The 20,872-nt window shown below is 36.0% G+C and overlaps 1 protein-coding gene across 7 annotated transcripts in view; it reads left to right on the top strand.

The window, feature by feature from the left end:
* The window catches only part of TLK1 (tousled like kinase 1), a 99,022-nt gene that overhangs the window by 61,152 nt on the left and 16,998 nt on the right, over nt 1-20,872 (top strand). For all 7 annotated transcript variants that reach the window (XM_063341166.1, XM_063341162.1, XM_063341163.1 and 4 more), the window contains 9 exons: nt 4,012-4,087; nt 6,630-6,676; nt 7,046-7,132; nt 8,253-8,342; nt 9,194-9,286; nt 10,184-10,294; nt 12,019-12,155; nt 13,349-13,537; nt 20,581-20,647. In XM_063341166.1, the coding sequence (XP_063197236.1) occupies nt 4,012-4,087; nt 6,630-6,676; nt 7,046-7,132; nt 8,253-8,342; nt 9,194-9,286; nt 10,184-10,294; nt 12,019-12,155; nt 13,349-13,537; nt 20,581-20,647 (897 nt within the window). The remainder of the gene's footprint in view (nt 1-4,011; nt 4,088-6,629; nt 6,677-7,045; nt 7,133-8,252; nt 8,343-9,193; nt 9,287-10,183; nt 10,295-12,018; nt 12,156-13,348; nt 13,538-20,580; nt 20,648-20,872) is intronic.

The raw sequence follows: 20,872 nt of genomic DNA, 5'->3' as shown, positions 1-20,872 counted from the left end.
AATAAGTTTGTAGAGTTTTGTTCTTAAAATAACATCTGGTTACTTATATGCTGTAATCCTACTAAAAGTACACTTTAGTTCTTAATACTGCAAACAGGTTGCGGGATTTTTTTGTGAGATTTTTTTTTTTAATGGTGTGACAATGAAGGTTTCATAGCAGTAGGGAATTACTCTTGTGGGTGGTTGTGTAGAAATACAAAGACTTATAGGGAAAGCAGTGCCATGATTTGATGTTGAGAGAAAACCGTTGTATTACAATAGATTTTGGGAGGAAAAAAAAAGTAGAAATGCAAATCTCAGAATTGTTGAAATTAATTTCTAGCAAGAATGTCAGTTTCTGATCACATTGCGATGGTACATTCATGGCATCATTATGTGCTTTCATCACTAAGAGGCACATTAAAAGAAAGTAAGTCACACTTAGTTTTCAAAACAAAGCAGGCTTCCCACACCCTTTTTTGGTTTTCTGGTGCGATTTTTTATTTTTCTTTTACTTTTTGCACACGGGATTGTAGAAAATACAACTATTAGAACTGTAGTCTTTTCTTTTTTTCAATCTGATGGATGTATGAAGAGGGGTAATTCATCTGAATACTAGTTTTAATTGAGATACTTCAGAGGTAAACTTTGATCTGCAAAACAACTTGAAACCAGGCTTTATTCTGGATTCAGTTCAGAATTGTGAGCAATAAACAATAGCTGGATGTTAATATCCAGACCTATATTCCAGTTTCTTTTTAAGTGTATACATTATTTTTGTTTTATTAAATGCTTTGTTGCTGTGGTACGTAGATCTTAATTTGAGTGTGTATTAGCTACTTGTAGTTAAGATAAATCCTAAATTGGCTATCTCGGGTTGTGAACAAGTGCTTCTTTTCCAATATTTTGGCCTTCCCTGCCATTCCTCATTAAAGTAGATTGCTCCCTCCTTGTTTTGGTTACAAATGCATTATTTTACTTATAACTAGTATTTTCTGTTCTCTGTAAATAATGAGTTCTTTAAAGGAGGACAGCTTTGTCTGAGGCTTGATTAGTCCAGTTTGATTAGTAATTTAAATGTTTTGTTCTGCTTGCTCGTAGCTGGTTAGTTGCTGCGGTTCCCAGTAATACAGAACCCTCATTATAAATGTAATTTCAGAAGTAACTAAAGGTTTGATCTAATTGGAATTTATAATGTGTTGCGGAGGAGAACAGCACTGCTGTATTTGTTTGCTGTAGTTGTAAAGCTTTGGGGGGAGGGTAGGATTTAGAAAAAAATAATTATGGAAAACTATCAACTCATTCATGATGCATATGAAAAATATTAACAAAAAAATCATTACTGTTAAGCATACTGGAGATTTAAGTGTTGAGAGACAAAAAAAATAAAAACTTTTATTTTATTACACGTGATTTTGTTTTTTCCCCCCTACAAAAATAACTTCCTGAGTTATATGGTTACTAGTTCTACAATAATGGTAGAAAATATTTAACTGTACATAAAGTATATAAAATTACTTTTCTGAGTATTTTTTAAAGGAGATTAACTAGTTGAGAATTGGTACTTAGAAATGTTTATTTTTTTAAAAGAGGACGTGAAAAGCCAAGATTTAAAACTACAAATGTGAAGAGAAGGCTCAGGGGAAGCACATTAAAATTGAGGGGTCAACTGGGATCAAGACTGTGATGTCCGAGGCTCTGAGAATGTGCCAAGCTGTGGATAACTTTAACATAGCTTTACAATCTAACTTTGGATAGCTTCAAACCTATTTTGTCTTTCTTATGAAATAGTGGGATTTTAATCTAAATCTTGGCTATACGTAAATCCTTCTGAAGTGCCTGAAAGCAGCTTCACTCTTCATTTACCAGGAAGATACTCCTCAGCCCCATTAGTCTTCACTTTCTTGTAATTCGTATGATTCCATTCATTAGAAAGGATTTTGGAGAACATTTTCTAGTGATTGATGTATGCTGTACATTACCATGTGAATTTTGTACTTAGAAAAGGTGAACATGACCTTGTTGGGTAACCTCATTAATAACCTCGTTAGTGTGCTAATACTTCTTAGTCTGCAAGGTTAAATTAAACACTGAAAGAAATCAGAAGAGCTTAAGAAAATAGACATTTATGAATTATTTGAGTTTCAGTTTTAAAACTATAAACCTCTTTAAATATCTGGCTTTTAAATACAAGACATCAGTCACTGCAGTTGGAAACTAATTTTGGTGGGGGAAATCTTAAATGTTTAGTCATTAATTAGCTTTTAAATAACTTTTTTTTGCTGGGCATGGCAGGTAACACTGTGTTAGAATGATAACTGCAGAATTGAAAGCTGGGAAATAAGAATAACATGAAAATGCTGGGTTAAATCGTTTCAATTCAGTTTTGTGGAAAGATAACTTAATGTTACCTATTTACCTGGCAGTAATTGCAAATTATTAAAGTAATATTTCTAAGCTATGCTTTCTGCTTTTAGGATCATATGGTCTTAAGATAACTTAATCTCCAGGAGTCTGTGTTGTAGAGTTTGCTAATGTACGATAGCACTGTAAAACATGCAGATTTTGGTTGGGATAGTTTATTTAAAATAAAATGTATGTAATTTGAACTTCATTTGTAGCCTGATAATACAACATTCGTAATGTTTTTATGAAGCTATCCACAGAGCTGAAGCTTCTAAAAAATACTTGGTATAGATAAGGAAGACCTTTCTTGTCCTGACTCGTCTTTTATAGACTGATAATTTTCTGTGGATCACAGGTAACTTAAGTGGTTCTTTGCCAAAATAGTTATTTTAGAATATTTGTAGTAAATTTATATTTGAAGATACCCATGTGAAGATTTTGGAACTGAAACATATTTGAAATGCTTCCAGTGATGGGTTGAAGTTTGAATTTTGATATCGTTTGCTGTGTTGAGAAGGAATACTTGGAGCACAAAGTGACAAATACAGTGAAATGATAAAATGATGGTATCACTTAAAAAAATGAAGCATCTTATGACTGATCTCAAATTTAGTCTGATATATTAGGGGCTATCGATTCTTAATTGTAAGACAGAGTTCATGTAATGGCTTCTGTGCTTTCTCCAGTTACTGGTATGAGGCTGCTTGGGGGCTGAATACACACAAAGCTGCAGAATCTTTGCCTCGAACCAAAGCAGCTTGTAGAATTTAACTTACACTGGGGAGACTAACTGGTCTGAATCCTCAGATCAAGGGAAAGCAAATATAATTTAGAGATGCTTCTGATCACAGCTCGCTCTTGTTATCTGTGTTGTACATGCTGATTGTAGTTTCTAGGCAACTATATATAATATTTCTGGAATAAATTTTTAACAGGTCTGTGGTTTTTTTCACTTATCATTGATGTTTTTCTTTGACTTCCTTGAGATACAAATATAATGGGGTGGGGATGACGATACTTTCCAAGTGGATAGATACTCAAATATTCCCATTTTGAGCAATTGCTCTTTTTTTTTTTTTTTTCTTAAATCCTAAGCAGATTCTAGAAATCTACAGTTTGTATTAATTTGGAGATTACTTCTGCACTTCCAAAAATGCGTAACACTATTGGCTTCCTATTGAAGCATTAGAACTTTCATGTTTATACTGTGGCAATGTGCAGAAAACACCATCGAGAATCGGCTTATTTCACAAGGTATTAAGCTTTTAAAACACCCACAACTATATAATGATGATCCTGGTAAAAAGTAGCCGTAAGTGAAACCAAATAGGGTGTTCATAAACCCCAGAATGGATGAAAAGGTATAATTGCCTAACAATTAATATGTAGAATTGCCTTTTGGGAAATTATTTAAGAATTATTTCTCACTTTCTTAAATATCTTTTCTATCTTGTATTTATCTGATTGACCAAGGATCATATTATCTACTTTAACTACGATCTGAAATTACATCCCTGCTGAATTGTGAAATCATGTTTTATGAATGAGGATTTAAATTTATTTCACAATAATATAGCAATAATAAATAGAGCTGCTGTTGGATCATGTTCTTTTTGTTGTTTGTAGACTCCAGAGAAGAAACAGTCAGAACCTTCCAGAGGAAGAAAAAGAAAAGCAGACACTCAGAGTGAAAGCAGCCAAGGTAAACTAAAATGTAAATGAATTAGATAGTTATTGCATGTATTTAATCAAATTATAATGCACAAAGTTTTTACTTTTAGCCTTAAAAATTCTGAATTTTTTGCTTGCGTAGGACAGGTGTTGGGTTTTTTATTACTGAAAGGGATGGGCAAGTAAAACCTGAACTGGGCTGGTAATTGCCCATAAGAATCATGTGCTTGTGTAACTTGCATCTATGATACAACTTTCTATGTTTTTTAAGAATTGTAGCAGCTCTTCTCATCCAAAATACCTTTGTGGTTTGTATTTCTTTTCAGTAGGTAAAGGGGAAAAGGGATTACAGTTTATAATACCTGAAGGCTTGTTTTTCGGGTATATTTAAAAATTAAATTTTATTCTTCCTTTTCTATGGCTTATCTTACAGTGTGTAGTTGTCTAGAGGGATGGGGAAGTTGGGATGAGACTGATTTCCAATTTAATATTTACAAAGCATAGGTTTTGTCATTCTTCTCTTTAATGTGACTTTTGGGGGAGGAATGGTAGAAATTTAACCGCAAGACAAAAATTTATCAAAAGGGGAGAGGAAGTAGTTTTGATAGCATCTGTATTAGCTTTTTTTGGTTTCTGACTGAGCTAGGAAATGTCACTTCAGATACACATCAATGGGCTCCATATCTGGAAGTCTTCGTGATGCAACATGCTATTAGTGGAGGAATTGCGTAGTTTGACTAAAATTAATTTCTTTATAAGTGTTGCTTCATAGGGACTTGCTTTGTTCGAAGAACTTGAATGAAATTTCCTATTTCCATTGTTCTACTAGCCTATCCTTCCTGCTACCAGTGAGAGTTGAAATTAGAGATGATACAAATTTTAGGAACTTTTTGGCGTAGACAACATGATTATAATGTCTTATAATTACTATTTTACTGTCAGCAGCAATGAAACTGAATAGTCTGCACTGCAATATTCTCAAGGAACTGGCCTAGGGAACTGCAGTATATTGGAGTTAGTGCAGTACAGTTGAAGTACAGCAAATACTGCTATTGTATTGAAGAAAGGAACAAGAGATCTGTCTCTTGTATATTGTGTACCTAGGATTTTGACTGTGTAATATGCAAAATAATCCATAAATGTAGAAGAAAAGTATAGTTTTAGAATGTGGAGGAAATTGAAAAGTGGGATGAAATCAGTGTAAATCTATTCTTAATTGACTGTGCCAAAATAATCTGATGTATTTCTTCAGTGCAGAGTTCTGTAATGCGACATAGATTTTTCTATACTGAAAAGGAATGCAGTCTGTCTCATTTATCTGGATGAAAGCAAATTTTAATTTGATAAAATGATATATGAGAATTAAGCATGAAGACAGAAATCACTAGAAATTATAGGGTAGGTAAACAACTGGCTAGAGGGCAGTAGCAGTGATATATACGCTAACTGGGTAACTACTGGAGGAGTTAGCTGTGTGCTGTTCTAGGTCTTTGAATTATTTTATCTATGTATTTCTGTTAAAGTCTTGACACAAAAAGGGCTGCCAGATGTTTCTGTTTATTCATGGTATTTCTTAGTGACACAAAGTTATGCAGCAGTGCCAGTGTAGAGGCACACTGACTAGAAAGAATTCTTCAGGGCTGAAGAATAGAAAAGCTTGAAAATCTTTGCTAAAAAGTCTAAAATTACATTTTTGGACCTATGGGTAATGGTCTCCTAATTTATTGCAAAAATTTCTTTCTATAAAGAAAAAAGGTTTGTTGAACAATGGTTCCTTTTCAAGGTGTCTACCAACAGGTAGTCAGACTTGTACAGGAGACAAATACAGTCTTAAGATTTATCAGTCATCTTAGGGCCGAATAGAAGAAGGCATTTATACCGCTGGGTAAGGCATTGATGCAATCTCTAGAATGGCACATATGGCTCAGGTCCTCATGTTGAAGGAAGATTAATTCACATTGGTGCTCCTGAAGCTTCAATACTGATCAAGATAAAAGAAATTCTACTCTCTCATTCTGCTCTATTTATCTCCCTAGTTAAGCCGGTGAGTTAGCCGCTTCGTCATCAGGTTTGTAGGAGTGGAAATGCTTGTCGTCCTCCATGCCCGTGCTGTTATTGCCACTTAAGGAAATCCTTGGGCTGAATATTTGGGCACAGTAACTCACCTGGAGCATAGAATGTTAATAGACTTCGTTAATTTTGATACTTTGGAAGTGGGTGAACTTTGAGATAGTGCTTGAAAAAGGGAGGGACATAGTGGTAAAGGTTTGATCTGTAGGGTGAGAGATGTGTTTCCTAGATGTTAGCTGGAAAAGGTCTAGGCTGGCTGCTAGATCTACACTAATCTGGTTTAGGAATTGAAGCATGGCTTAATTTCTGATTTCTCAGTGAATGGAATATGCAGGTCGCTGTTGTGGCCAGTCCCTTAATTATCTACATAGGAAGACCACATACTAGCACATCAAAGAAAAACAAGTGGTAAGACTTTGCTATAAGTACTGTATAGGTAAAAATGTAAGACACATAAGGCAAGTTATTTAATCAGTTCTAATGTATTAATGTATTTGTTTCAGGAAAGAATATTGGGGGACGCGGTCACAAGATTAGTGACTATTTTGAGGTAAGGTTTTTGTGTGTTTGTAAAATTTACGTCAGCTTTAAAATATTATTTCAGCTTTTTTTGGATATTACACAGTTTTTGTTTGCAACGGACAGGCCTCTTCAGAGGATACTTTTTTTTTTCTTTATGTAAGTTTATGAGTATTAAACCTTGAAGTAGAGATGCGGTGGTCTCTTGGTGCAGCCTCAGCTAAAATATAAAAAACGTTTTCTTTCACGCCTTTCTTTAAATGGCCAAAGGCTACACTAATGCAAGTAATACAGTCTAATTTAGAAATTCTGTGTACAGACGAGCTGTATCATTCAGTAGATGTATACTGTATTTTGATAAGAAGATTGACTAATTGGAGGGGCTATATCTTCTCTGCAGTACCAAGGTGGAAACGGCTCTAGTCCAGTGCGAGGTGTACCTCCTGCAATCCGATCTCCTCAGAACTCACATTCCGCTCCTTCTTCTGTAAGTTTGTGAACTTCATAACTGCTGGAGATGCTTCCGTAGTCTTAAAAGGAGAATAATTGAAGAGAAAACACGTTATCAGGGAAGAGTTTTCAAAGGAGGAAATCCTGGGAAGGAATTCATTCTTTCAACAGCAAAATAAAAAAAAAGATCAATTTAAATATTAAAACTAAAATTTTCTCTTAACACTGGGACTTTTTTCCTAAAACAATTTTTAAATAAAAACTAATTACATAAAATACTGAATAAGTGCTAAAATGTTCTAAAGACATCTGTTCACAAGCCTCACACAAAAAAGGGGAGGATTTTTGTTATTTATGAGACAACTGAACCCCTAACTTGGGACTTCAAAAGCTCAGGCTTTGATAAATCAGAAGTTTTAAAATAACTGACACCTAATGTGCCTGTATCTTTTAAAAATTCTCTTTACTGGTCATGCTAATTATTTTTTTCCCTCCTTGTGCAAAATTTCAGTGTTAGGCATACCCACGTGCGACTCTAAATGGCCAAACAGATTCTGACAATTAAAGAAAGGATTTTTCTCTGCCGTTAGACCTCAGCTTTTATTCCATGTACTTTCAGCTTCAGGCATGCTCTTATTCTTGCTAACAGTATGGAGTGTAATGCAGATTGTGGAATTTGGCTTGAAAATGGTCTCATTCACACCAAAGAGAGGGTTTTTGAGAAGTTTCAGCAATGGAATTTGTGGTCTGATCTGCATTAGCTTTCCCTTTCTCGTTCTCCCATGGAAAATAACCACTTCAAAAATAACTCACGTTACTTTATTTTTGAGTTGTGAAAGCTTAGAATCAGAAAAATATGTCTGTGTGAGACTACTGTCACCTTATGTCAGTCTCGTATTGTCTTAAATCTTTCAGTCTGTTTCTCTAAAATGACAATCTTGGTTTTCTCAGAGAATATATTGCATCCTTTCTAAACTGCAAGTGATATGTAACAGCATAGTGATAGCTGTCAATGCAGTGCTCCAAGTAGTAGCTTATGCAATAAAGATACCTTATTTCTCTATTCTATATGATTTTCCTGCCAAGAGTTGTAAACAAGGCTATGTTCATAACTGAATATTACAGTGTCTAAAGTCCTTTGTTTTCATGCGTTCCAGGTTCGACAGAATAGTCCTTCTCCTACTTCATTAGCTTTCGGGGACCACCCTATTACGCAACCAAAGCAGTTATCTTTTAAAATTACTCAGGTAACTCTTTTTGAGTAGAGCTATCCTGTATCATTTCAGTCTGTAGGAAAAACTGATAGATATGTTTATTGCTTTGTCTTTCAATTTCTTTTAAACTCTTAAAGGCTTCCAAAGCTTTGCTTTTTGCAATCCGCCAAAACGTTTTTCGTTTAAGTTCAGCAGCTCATAATTTAAATCTCTCTGATTAGTTTTGTACTCTGCACTTGCTCTGCTTCCATCATGGCACTTCATGAGTAGTTAGGTGACCACGTGGTTGGTAGGCTTTTGCTCAAGATTTTAGCTGTTGTGTGATCTTAGGAGTAGAGGCTGCTCTTTCAGGCAGTATTTGAAGTGACAGCTGCTGTTGTCATATCGCATTTAAAATCTGACATTGAAGAAGAAAAATGAGATGGTAATCAAAATGATCAAGATAAAGTTCTGTCATGACTTTTAAAAGCTGAAAGCAACTGTTTTATCCTGTCTCCTGTTTCTGACATGATCTGTTCTGTGTTTCACAAGTTAGAACAAAGTTACTTCACCTGTTGACCAAATACAGAGAATTTAAAGTAATTATCTGACATTTACATTCTTGCCCTGCTTTCTGTGCTTTTTTTTGTGAACGATGACTTTTCAATTAGTGATTAAATCTTTTAACACTGTTAGTGGCTGGCCCCAACTGTTCATGGTCATCCTCATGAAGGGGGAAAGCAGTTTTGAAGAAGAACCTGCCATGTCACTTTCAAAACACAGGAAAATAAGATGTGCTGGTCTTGTTGAATGATATAAAGTAGTTTATTTCTCTATGTAACATGAGAAAAATAATGCTGTAATTGTAAAAGGAAACTATAAATATTTCAAAACGTTCTTTTTAGACTGATCTCACAATGCTGAAATTAGCTGCACTAGAAAGTAATAAAAATCAAGACTTGGAAAAGAAAGAAGGTCGTATAGATGACTTACTCAGGGTAAGTGTTAGACATGGGGTAAAGATATTCAGAACAACAGGCAGTGAATCTGAGGCCAATATTTTACATGTTTGAAGAATTCTTGTTTTTGAAAATTACCCTAGAGTTACCTAAATTAAAAGGTGAAACAAGTTTTTAATTTTTGTGAATTTTTTTTTCTGAAAATGCAAGAAGTCCATAAAATGAAATGCATAAGAGGTTTTTTTTCTGCTTCTGTGCTACAACTTGTTAATGATTAAATATGTTTATAGACTTTCTGAAGGTAGAAAGCAAGCTGATGGTGTTTTGTAGGCAGTTGATAAATTCCTTAAATTCATAATATAATTGTGAATAGCATTTATCGGTGGGACAACTGTTGTCAGTTTAAGAATGGAGACGATTGTGACAGAAATTACGAGCAGCAAATAAATACTTTTGATAAGAATATTGCTATTTTTTTAAAAGTAATGAGTTATATATAACTGTAATGTAGGGAAATTGCTAAACTTTCTATTCAGATAATTGAAATTTCTGTGATTGTGAATTTTTTGTTTCCTTTTAAATTAAAACGTTAGGATGTCACATGACTTCAGCAATCAAATATAAAGGATCCGGAGCTAAAATTAAACTTTCAGTTTAACACTGGAGGACTGGAAAAGTGATCGGTACAATGCTTTTATATATTATTTATATGCTGAATGCTCTGTAATACAGAATGCAGCTCGGTGTAAAGGAAATAAAAAAGGAAGCAAGACATCCCATAGAGACAGATCTGTGAAATGTGATTTTTGCCTATATATATGTTTATGCATGTTCCTTACTTTAGTCACATGAAGGTAGATACCTGTATTTTCTTGACAGCTGATTATAAAAATAGTGTTTTGATATAGCTAATCATATTTTGTATAAATTTGTTAGGCTAACTGTGATCTTAGAAGACAAATAGATGAACAACAAAAGCTACTTGAAAAATATAAAGAAAGATTAAACAAATGTATTTCCATGAGCAAGAAGCTTCTAATTGAAAAGGTAAGCTGACTGCTTTTAAAATGTTTGTGATAAAAACTTTGATGGTGCTGTAGAACTCCATTATGATTCCTTCATTTTCACTTCAACTTTTTCACATTAGTCCGAGACTGAAAATTCGTAAGCATGGTCTCTATCTGGCCTTAAGTGTTTTTATAAGCCTGAAGAAGCAAAATAAAATGTTGAGCCTTCTTCTGATTGTGGAAAATGTACCTTTCAATTTAATGGATGTTTTCCTATCACGAAGATATGGCAAAGCATAAAAGATAAGAATTTAGGATGTGGCTAATTTTCTGGACAAACATTAGGAATGAGATTACAGTGGATTAAAAAAATTTCTGAACGTAATCTTTTGTGGAGAGGAGACAGATAAAATCTCTTCATGAGACACTTAAGCAGCCGAGATAATTTTTGATGTAAAATGTTAAAATGCTACGTTAGCTCAGAATTAATAGAAACAAGGTAATGAAGGTGACCATTCACCTTCATACTGCTATGAAAGAAATATTTATTTCAGATTTAATGCCAATTTTATTTAAACTAGCAGCAATTTTTTAAAAGACAAGGACACGTTGTTTCTCTCCCTCTTCTTTAAAATAGCCTTATTGGAAAAAAACCCCAAGCCCAGCAGCTAAAAATTGTGAATAGTAAATCAGCTTATTAGAAATTGGGATACAAAAAAGTTTAAGGTAAACAGCCAATCTTTTGCCTAATATTAGCCGCTAGATGCTGCTGTCAGACACAAGGGTACAAACTGATCCATTAGAGGATTAGGGAGTTTCCTCTCTAGTATCCCATAAATAAATTATTGCAGTCCTTTTTAAGTTCCAGCATGAGGGGAATGCAGAGAAAAGATGCATCAGCTCTGTTTGGCGTGATGCTACGTGTGCACCTTCAGACTGAGAATATCACAGAGGCCATTTTTTGTGAAAGGCCACGCGGGCCTCCTCTTCAGTCCAGAAATCTGTTTGCACGAAGATCCTTAATTCTGTCAGCGTCTCACATTTGGGGTGCATGTGTGTGTGATTTTGGGCCATAGGCTTTTCTTAAGAAGCAAGCCTTTTTAACAATTAAAGAAGTCACTGTCCATCAGCAGCATTCATGGTGCTCTCTCTGCTTGTGCTGAAGCAGACTAGGCAGACTCAATCATTTATCACATCCCAGGGATGCTTGTGGTAGTAGTGACTGGTTCTGAGAAGGGCATCTGCTTCTGTTACTGCGAGTGGATATCTGACTGCAGTTAAGTCTACCTGCAGCGCGTTCCCACGTAGAGGTTCCTGAGCTCAGTCAGTTTGGTACGTGTAGTAACACAGATGCTCTGTCCAGGGAGTTTCCAGGCACTCTTTCCGATATCTAATCAGGCTCCTTTAGTGTAATAGACATGTACAAACATAATCTTAATTATATGCCTGTATGATGCTAATCCTCTTACCGGTTTTCTGTATTTACAAATAAAATGTTCTGTTAATTATGAAGAACAGTGAACCTTATAGGAAAAGTGAGTCAAACTGAAATATTTTTTTCGGCGTACCAATTCTGAAAACTGCAGATGTTTGAGTTCTGCAAAAATTAGAATAAATGGAGTAAAGTAATAAAAGATGCTTTCATCTGCTCTCCTTTTATCCCTCCCTTACAAAGTTGATGGAGGAAGAAAAACTTTTACTGACTTTTTGAACGCTATAGTATTACTGAATATGAATTTCATTTTTTTTTTTTTGTTTTCTTAGAGCACACAGGAAAAGCTGGCAAGCAGAGAGAAGAGCATGCAAGACAGATTACGCCTGGGGCATTTTACAACAGTTCGTCACGGTGCTTCATTTACTGAACAGTGGACAGATGGCTTTGCATTTCAAAATCTTGTGAAGTTAGTAAACGCTATGTTCTTAAAATTCTCACTAATTGTTAGTTCCCTCTAGTGGATTTTTTTATTACTAAGGTTCTAGGATTGGAGAACGTTATATTTTGCTTTGCCTTTCGAAGACTGAGAGTACAGTACAAAACTCCCTTAATCAACTGAAAGAGTACCAAGGCTGGGTGTCTTTGAAAGACAGTTTGGTTTCACTTGGTTTTAACTATCCTTAGAAAAGCATGAATGTACTAAATGAACAGCACGTAATTATTCAGCTCAGCCAGTAGAAAGAGCTATAAAACTGAATCAGTGATTTTTCACGCAGCTAACCACGTATCACTGGACATCACTGGGGCAGATGAGGTCTGTGAAGGTCTCATTGGTCACATAGGTGCTGCCTGCACATCCGTCACTGTAGTGGCTTTTTCAGGCATCCAGCTCCTCAGTGTCACAAAGGAGGAGTGACAACCTGTCAGCCTCAGATAGGGCCCAGTGCAAGTGGGTGGGGGAGAGCAGCCACCTGGAAAAGAGCTGCTGCAACAGGTACTTCAGCAGAGATGGGGCCAAGGAAAAGGTCTTTGGGAGACCATCAGAGATGGTAAAGTAATTATGCAATGCCTTAAAAAAAGTAATTCACGAAGACTTTAGTTTTTGAGGGGCAATATGTAGTCTTAGCATTATGTGATTGCCTAGGGCACTGTTTTTTTAACATGATCTTAAAAACAATCTGTAGGTGTGTTTTGCATAAAAACTGTAATTGTTTGTCATACAACCAAACTAATGATTTATTTGGGAACGGTCAGATCAAATTCAGTATTTGCCTATAAAATCGAAGTAGTCTCTATTGACCCTGTTACATTTCTTTTGATGGTATAGAAGAAGGTATCCACCAGCTCAGATATTTTTTTTTTCTTGTGCAGAAACCATGGGTAACACTTTCAAAAACAAAAAAACCACACACACCCCAAAAAAATCCAAGCAAAAACGCATATCTCAAAAATAAATTGTGCCAAAACTTTAGCAAAATTTTTCCACCTCATGGAGAACATTGGTGTTCTTTTTCCTAGGAAACATTTTCACATGTACAGTAAGTTTTTTTTTGTTGTTTTTTTTTTTTAAATTTCGTAATGCTTTACCAGTTAAAAAGATAGTTCTTTAAAAAATGCAAAATGATGAAACTTTAATAAAGCTTTTTTTGGGGTTTACAGGCAGCAAGAATGGGTGAATCAACAAAGGGAAGACATTGAAAGGCAAAGAAAGCTCCTGGCCAAGCGAAAGCCTCCAACTACAAATAATTCTCAGGCACCATCTGCCAATTCTGAACCCAAGCAGAGGAAAAATAAAGCTGTGAATGGGGCAGAAAACGATCCCTTTGTTAGACCCAATTTACCACAGCTGTAAGTTTAACATTTCAATCAGTCTTTTACATAAATTCTCAGATATTGTCTGTGTGAGTTCTTTTCAAATAACAGCTTAAAAAGACACTCAGTATATTCAGCAGCTATATTCTCACTGAGGACTTGCTGATGTTAGGGAAATTTGCACCACTGCCTATGAAGATGTCGTACAGTTGCCCAATTTATTTTTGGTAAAGTCACCAGAGAAAGGCCCATTCTGTGTTTATTCAATGTTCCTTCTGTTTTCCTCATCCAGAGGAGTCCTTATTCTGGTTTCCTGCTCTTGTAATGTCACTGATACCTATTGAACTTTTCTTGATTTGCGTTGGTTTGGGAGCCTCTTCTTTAGTCAGAGATCATTTAATTTTTCATATAACAGTCTGTAGCTGACGAGAAAAGATTTTCTTCAGCCTTTAGTATTTGAAGACATTTCTTAAAAACAAATGGAAAAAAATCTCTTTTTTCCCCTTCTGAATGTCAGAAGTTACTGATCCTGTTTCACATATTGACAATGTCGAAATTTTTTGTCATTTAAACATAAAAATTGAGAGCTATCAAAGACTTCTCCATTTTCCAAGTGACTTTTTTTTTTTTTCCTGCAGACAGAAATGGTATAATTCAAGGCACAGACAGATGTGTTCTTGACATTTAATTTGAGTATTTTAAGAAGTTGCTGCTTGGAGATACTAGTTACTGCTCTCGATGCTAAGAGGCAGCAGCTGATAGTGTATCTGTTCCTAGTCAGCTTAAATAGAAAGTAAATAACTAGGGTTAAAAAGACTAACAAATTAATCTGTGTTACTTTGCAAAAGCAGGCTACATGTGTTCAACATGGTCACCTGTCACCTCTCTGTTGTGATGGTAGTAATTTATACCTCTGGGGGTGGGGGTTAAATAAATTACTTTGGTTAGATCTGCAAAATACGTATGTTTGGACCATCACTTTGAAGACAGCTGCATATGTTTTGCATAATGCATCATTCTTAAAGTTCACATTGTGAAATTGTTTGGCTGTGACAAAAATATCATGAAAATATAGTAGTAAGGCTGGCAATGTAAGCAAGTCTTGATTAGTGTTACTTGTGTATTTTGGTAGAGAGCTGAGGAGTCATCGCTCAAATTGATTCTTTAGTAATACTTAGTGCCAACTTTTCTCTTCTTAGAACATAATTAATACTTTTGAATAGTACAGTGAAGATTGCCGTCATGATAAAAATTCCTTTTTGTTTTAATGTAATACCTCTTGTTATTAAGTAACATTTAAGTAATGGAAAAGACCTGAAAAATTACATAATTTTTAATTTGCCAGCTTTTGGCAATGTCTTCATTCATGATAAATTTCCATAATCTTATTGCTGCTTTAGGAGGTGATAAAATAAAAATATGGAAGATAAGTTCTAATTATTAAGTAGGACAATATGAATTTCTGATAATAGATTTCTGAATGTTTTCTGGTGTAATGCAGTTTTAAATAATTTCCAAATGAATACAAACTTTTCAAATTTTCATGTCATTTGGCTTAACCAGTTACATGTTAAATGGCACATGAAAATGCTTGCTGGTTGTAGAATTGCCGAGAGAACAATCAGAATTGCCCTGTTGTACCTAACGCTAGCATAAATGTAAGCTGTTAACCGAATATCAACTGCTTTGCCTTTAAGTACCCTAATTTGATCATTTTATCAGCTAGATACGAGATTGCTTGCCTATACGATAAATTTTGTTTCCGAACTTTGAGAAGGTCTGTAATGTGTCCTGAGATCACAGAATCATTAGGCCGCATCATGCTCTTAGGCCTTTACTTAAAAGGGTTTTTTTAAATGTTTGTATTTAGGATTCATTACAATTTTATATGACAGCATTATGTGTTGACTCCTCTCTACTGCTCAGTAGAGAATTAAATATGTTTTATGTATCTTGGTAAAACAATTATTAATTGTGCACTTACATTTTAGAGTAAATGTGTCATCTGCTGTCTGTGATTTCCTTCTATTACATTGCGCTTATCACTGTTCCTGAGTTACTTTGAAAGTAATGATCTTAATTAGTATAGCCAAATGGAAGATGTTGTGTTTATATGAGGCATGGGAAAGAGCTGCTTGAGATTAATGAACTAAACCAGTAGTAAATCAGTACAACATATTTGCAAGTGATTAGGCAGATCTTTTTTAAACAAACAAACAACTTACTAGCAGTTGTTAGCAACAAGTGTCTCTGCCACTTCGGTGTTTGCTTTAGAAAACGTCTCCAGCTGCAGGTATTGACAAGACAAAATGATCTAGAGTTTTGTAAGAAGCAGTATTATTGAAGCCCTTTCTCAAAACATGTGCTGACTGTTTTGAAATGGATCGAAGGTGTTGCCTGAGGCATTATTTTAGTTTAGCTGAATATATTATGGTCTCTCATACGAATTTAAAAGGAAAATTTTTGCACTGAACTTATTAGTATAAAAGTGGCCATCTGCCAGGGTCCTGTGAGTGAATGGTGGGTTTGGTGTTTAAATAACATGCAACAGATGAGTCTAAACGCTGTCCTGGTTTTCCATCATTCTTTCCCTTTTTGTGGCCCAAACAAAAACGAAAAAATAGCTTCAATTTTGAGAGATCTCTTTTCTACTGAACAAAGTAATTTTATGAGTCTTACATGAAAGGAATAAATTGAAATTTATTTAAAGAAAAAAACATGTATTTGAAGGAGAGGTTGCCTTCTTAGACCTGGAGAAATCTGTTTGAAAACTCTATTCCAAATTCTTTGGAGACATGAGCGATTGTAATGCTAGTCCCCACTTCTAGACAATTATCTCTAGGAGCAATGTTTTGTGTAGTTTAGGTGGTGTCATCCTTCCTGTGCAGCTTCAGCCTGGTCAGTTGTATTCACTTCCCAGTCACCTCTTCCTCTGCTTCCTAGTTCCTCCATGGGAGCCTGCATGCATCCTTGTCCCTGCATGCAATTGGGAATAGGAGAGCGGAGGGACCTGGCGGAGTTCGTTACTGTAGCTGAACAAATGCATCATTTAGAGGGAGCATTCTGTTCTGTATGGAACAAATAAAAATATTTTCAGAAACTTTCAGGCTGAAGTGCCAACAATGTGTTTGGGCTTTACAGGACAAGCAAAGACAGATCCTTTCCTGAGGCAATCCCTTTCTAAGGCAAACATGGAAACAATGGGCAAAAAGACCTCATGGAAGGCTTTGACTTGGTCAGCGTCTGCTTCTCCTTGTAGAAATTCGAGGAACTAGAGTGAGAATAAGGCTGGACCAAAAAAGGAGCACTTCGGAATTTGTAGCTAAAAACTTGCATTGAATGTGTGTATGACTGTTTGGGGGCATGGCCGCGTTCTGCTGTGCCTATGTATTAAGGATGATTTTTTCAACTGGGAAAAGGAGTGGGGAGAGATGGTTGTAAATGTGCCAGGCTTGATTGTCATGACAACCAAGGAGCACATGACAATTTTGGGTTTTTGTCTTGTCTGTACCCACTAGTAAGAGTGTTTTGATCATAGAAGAAGGTTTGTCTGAACTTGTAAGGAAGAAGTGCAGAAAAGATTAGTCATGTCTACCCATGCATACTGTGTCAAAGCCTTTGAAATTTGGCTATGGAAACATTGTAAAACGACTGGAAGACCAATTTTTTTCTAATTAAGAAAAATGTTCAAATTGAGAAAATCAAGCCTCTCAGGCCAGGTAAGCTGTTCACTTTCTTCCAGTGACAAGTAAAGGTGGCACACCATGGCCCTACATGTCACAGGGGAATTATGCTACATGCGCACAATATGTCCGGTGCTTTTTTTTGAATTTCAGGAGTTCATTGCATGGGTACGATAGTTCATTTGGCTGTAGACAGTTAAAATACAGCATTTATTGCAGAGTAAGTTTGAGCAAAAAAGATCACAGACTGTTACCAAATTAATTCATGCAGCCTACTCCCAGCAACCCTTCTTCCCCAACACTCCTCGTATGAGCCTCAAGCCTGACTACCCAACTTAAGTTAATTTAGTGGATGGCAGCAGCCTGTTTCTGGTCGATGTCCCTCCCTTGTGCTCCTCAACCTTTCTTCCTCTGCATCTTACGAGACTCGTGTGTTCCAGGTGATGGAGCAGCAGCCCCTTCTGCAGGAAATGATGGTGTCTCGTAGGTGACTTCTGTTTTTCAGAAGGTTCCTCCAGCGTGTTGCTGCCTTGTAAAAAGTAGCGGGCGGGTGGATGCAGGTGGGAAGCGATGGGCTGGTGGGAAGCAGTCTCTAGGCTGGATGTGTTCAGCCTGTGCGGCGGGGTGGTGGCCGACAGCCAGAAAAACAGACAGCGTGCACACACTGTTATTGTTTTACTGCTATTTGTTGTATGCTATTTTAATATGAACATAAAGTACAGCTTATTTATAGATAAAAAGTAATAAAGTCCTACTTCTAAAAAAAAAAAAAGTAAATATTTCTGAATATGAGGGAGTAAAGTTTTGTTTTTCATGAGTAAATGAACAAAATCCAAAGTGACTATGTCTGTGTACAGTTCAACGTTTTGTATGCCTTCCTCCAAAATGTGGTGGTCGGTCACGACAGTTTCAAATTGCTGTGAATCATGCTGTGCCTCTAATAGAGTTAGATTTGTAAGGAAATAGAAAAATGGAAAACAGCAATTTATTGGGATATAGCATAGAAATATGGAAGGAGTGACTTCGAATCTTTAATGTTTTCAATATGACCTCTAACTTGTGCTCTGTGCTCGAGAGGGCTATTTAAGAACTTTTTGGAAGGCAATACTTGCTAGAGCTGTCTAGGCACTTTGTCATAGCTCTGTGTAGATAGCTGAGGTTTTATAAAAAGGACCAGATTTCCTATATTATGTTAGTTTTTCAGTGGATCTATGGTTTTAGGGCTTTCAGTGTTCAGTGAAAATTGTGGAAGTTCATGTCGTAAGCTTTGTATTTTCAAGTGTGTTTTACTTGTGGTTCAGCTTTGCTAAGCCACCTAAATACTCTGCTTTCTGAGAAAGACAAACTTTACTGTCTGCATTTCTGTAAATGCACAAATGTGTACTTTCTTCTGGAAAGAATAATATTCAACCTCATACACGTTGGCATTGATCCTTTGCCTTTTTTTAATTGAGAACTTAATCTGTTTTAGAGTAGTTTGTTGTTTGAGTAGAAATATTGAAAATATGTCAGGGATGCTGCTGTGAGTTTTCTAGCGTGGCCTTGATGCTCTCTTTAATAGGTGTAGCAGATGCATTAGAGCATTGTTTTCTTAGGTTTCTTGCTGTTTGAACTGTACAGAGAATGCATTGCCAGCTTTCCTAGCTATTGAGACACCCCATTTCACGTTTGCTTTAATGTCTCTCCTTTTAAGATGTAGCTTAAGTTGTCTAAACCCAGAGGAGATCCTGCCAGGAAAATAATATAAATGTTCAGTCCCAAAATTTGGTACTTTAAGGGACCTTTTGCCTTTCTTGGAGAGGCAAATTTCCCCACTCAGTTGCCTTCAGAGTGTTTGGGGATGTCTGTTGACTGGAAAACAAGGCTGCTTTTCATTCCAATAGGAAAAAAAGATGCAGGGTAACTTTGCATGATGCTTCTTGAAAGAAAGGATCTCTTCCTTCTCAAATTCTGGCAGGATGTGATCGTGGGTGCTTTTGTCACCTGATCTGAGTGTTTTCTGTAGACCAGAAGAATGATGACATAACTACAGTCTTGTGAATCTCTTTACAGGTTCTTGGAAACTTTATCCTGAAAAGATGCATTCTTTTATTAACAGCTTTTGAGACCCAATAAGTATAGGGCATAGAATTCTGAAAACTATGGCAAACTTCATCCAAATTAAAAAGGGAGCCAAAGTCTTTGTAAGATTTCTGCAAATTTTACCAAAGTTGGCGTTTGCTGTAAGAGAAATCTGTATTGGTGTCCCTCACCTCTGGGGAAACTCCTGGTGATTCTCAAGACACTACTTCCTTAGACTTGCAATACGGACTGCATGTGTAGCCTTCTAAACACTGTGTAACTTATCTTTCTAGGACAGTTGATAGTTGAATCTGCTAAAATATGGACTTCGTGAAAATGTATTATGCTATTGGTTTTAGCTTTGCATCATGCAAGAAATAGTAGATCTAGGCAAAACAATAAGATGATTAATTTTAATTTGTTCATAGGGATTTGTGTGAATCCTTTCAAGGAGGCCATACCTTGTTCTCCTTCCCCATGCCCTGTTCCCCTTCATCATACACCAATGGTTCCTTCTTTGGAACTTGAAATCTCTTTGGTTTGTTTTCTTTTGTGGTTTGTCTTCTGTGTCTTTTGTGTTCATTTGTCAGGTGGATACTGCGTGCAGTCAGTTTGTGGGTTTCTTAGTTACTAATCTGCGTGAACAGTCTAGAGTGAGCAGTCTAGATCGTCTGGATCGTAACTGACTTTGTGTCCTAGCAAATCTACAGGCAGTGAGGGACCGCTGAATTAATTGTAGCCAGGAATCATTTCGCAAAGGAAGATGAAAAGAGAACAAGCAAAAGAGTCACGTGCCCATTCAAAACTGAATTTATGGTCTCACACAAAATGTAGTGTTAAAGAACTTGGAATATATGGTTTTGCACTACGTTCTGTAAATCACAGCTCAAAAATCTGGTGTTATCAGTCTTGCTTAGTTGGTTTCTGGATATCCATCCTTTGGTTCATTAAGTGGTAGAGTTGAGAACCAAGCATTGGAGTAGCATAAGCTAAAATGCTGGGATGGTGATGTGGTGCAGGATGCAGTTGGGTCATCTAACAGGCTATCTGAGAGAACAGAAATGGTCCAGTGGGAGAGGCAGTTAATATTCCAGACAGGCAGTTAATATTCCAGAATACCAGACACAGAGGCATATTCTGTAAGTATGTTTCGACCCTGAAATTACAAACCAAGATACTCAGATGGCTCAAAAATGTAGTCCTAGTTTTGTGGTAGTAAATAATTAACATAAGACACTGTATTTACTATAGTATTTAAGTAAGAATGCTATTGTTTTGTTTACCATCATGTAAAAAGCTATAATTACATGTTTCTTTTGTGGTTTTTTTTTTCAGTTTGACTCTAGCAGAGTATCACGAACAGGAAGAAATTTTCAAACTTCGATTAGGACATCTCAAAAAGGTATGTATGTGGTTTCTTATTCTACGATTGTCTTTTACCATGCCCAAAATCATAAAAACTAGTACTATCAAAATAAGGAGAGGGCTTGTTGAGCGCTATCTGATTAGAAAACAATACTAAAAGTGCTGTACAATTTTATGCCTAATAGTGGCTTTCCTTTATTTTTTTCATACAACTTAGCATAAACATGAAGTACAGCAAGTCCATCCAGTGTAACAGTGTACT

The sequence above is a fragment of the Chroicocephalus ridibundus genome, chromosome 7 (assembly GCF_963924245.1).
Source record: "Chroicocephalus ridibundus chromosome 7, bChrRid1.1, whole genome shotgun sequence".
Classification (NCBI taxonomy): Eukaryota; Metazoa; Chordata; class Aves; order Charadriiformes; family Laridae; genus Chroicocephalus; species Chroicocephalus ridibundus.
Note: the sequence above shows the minus strand (reverse complement) of the source record. Positions and strands in the feature narration are given on the sequence as shown.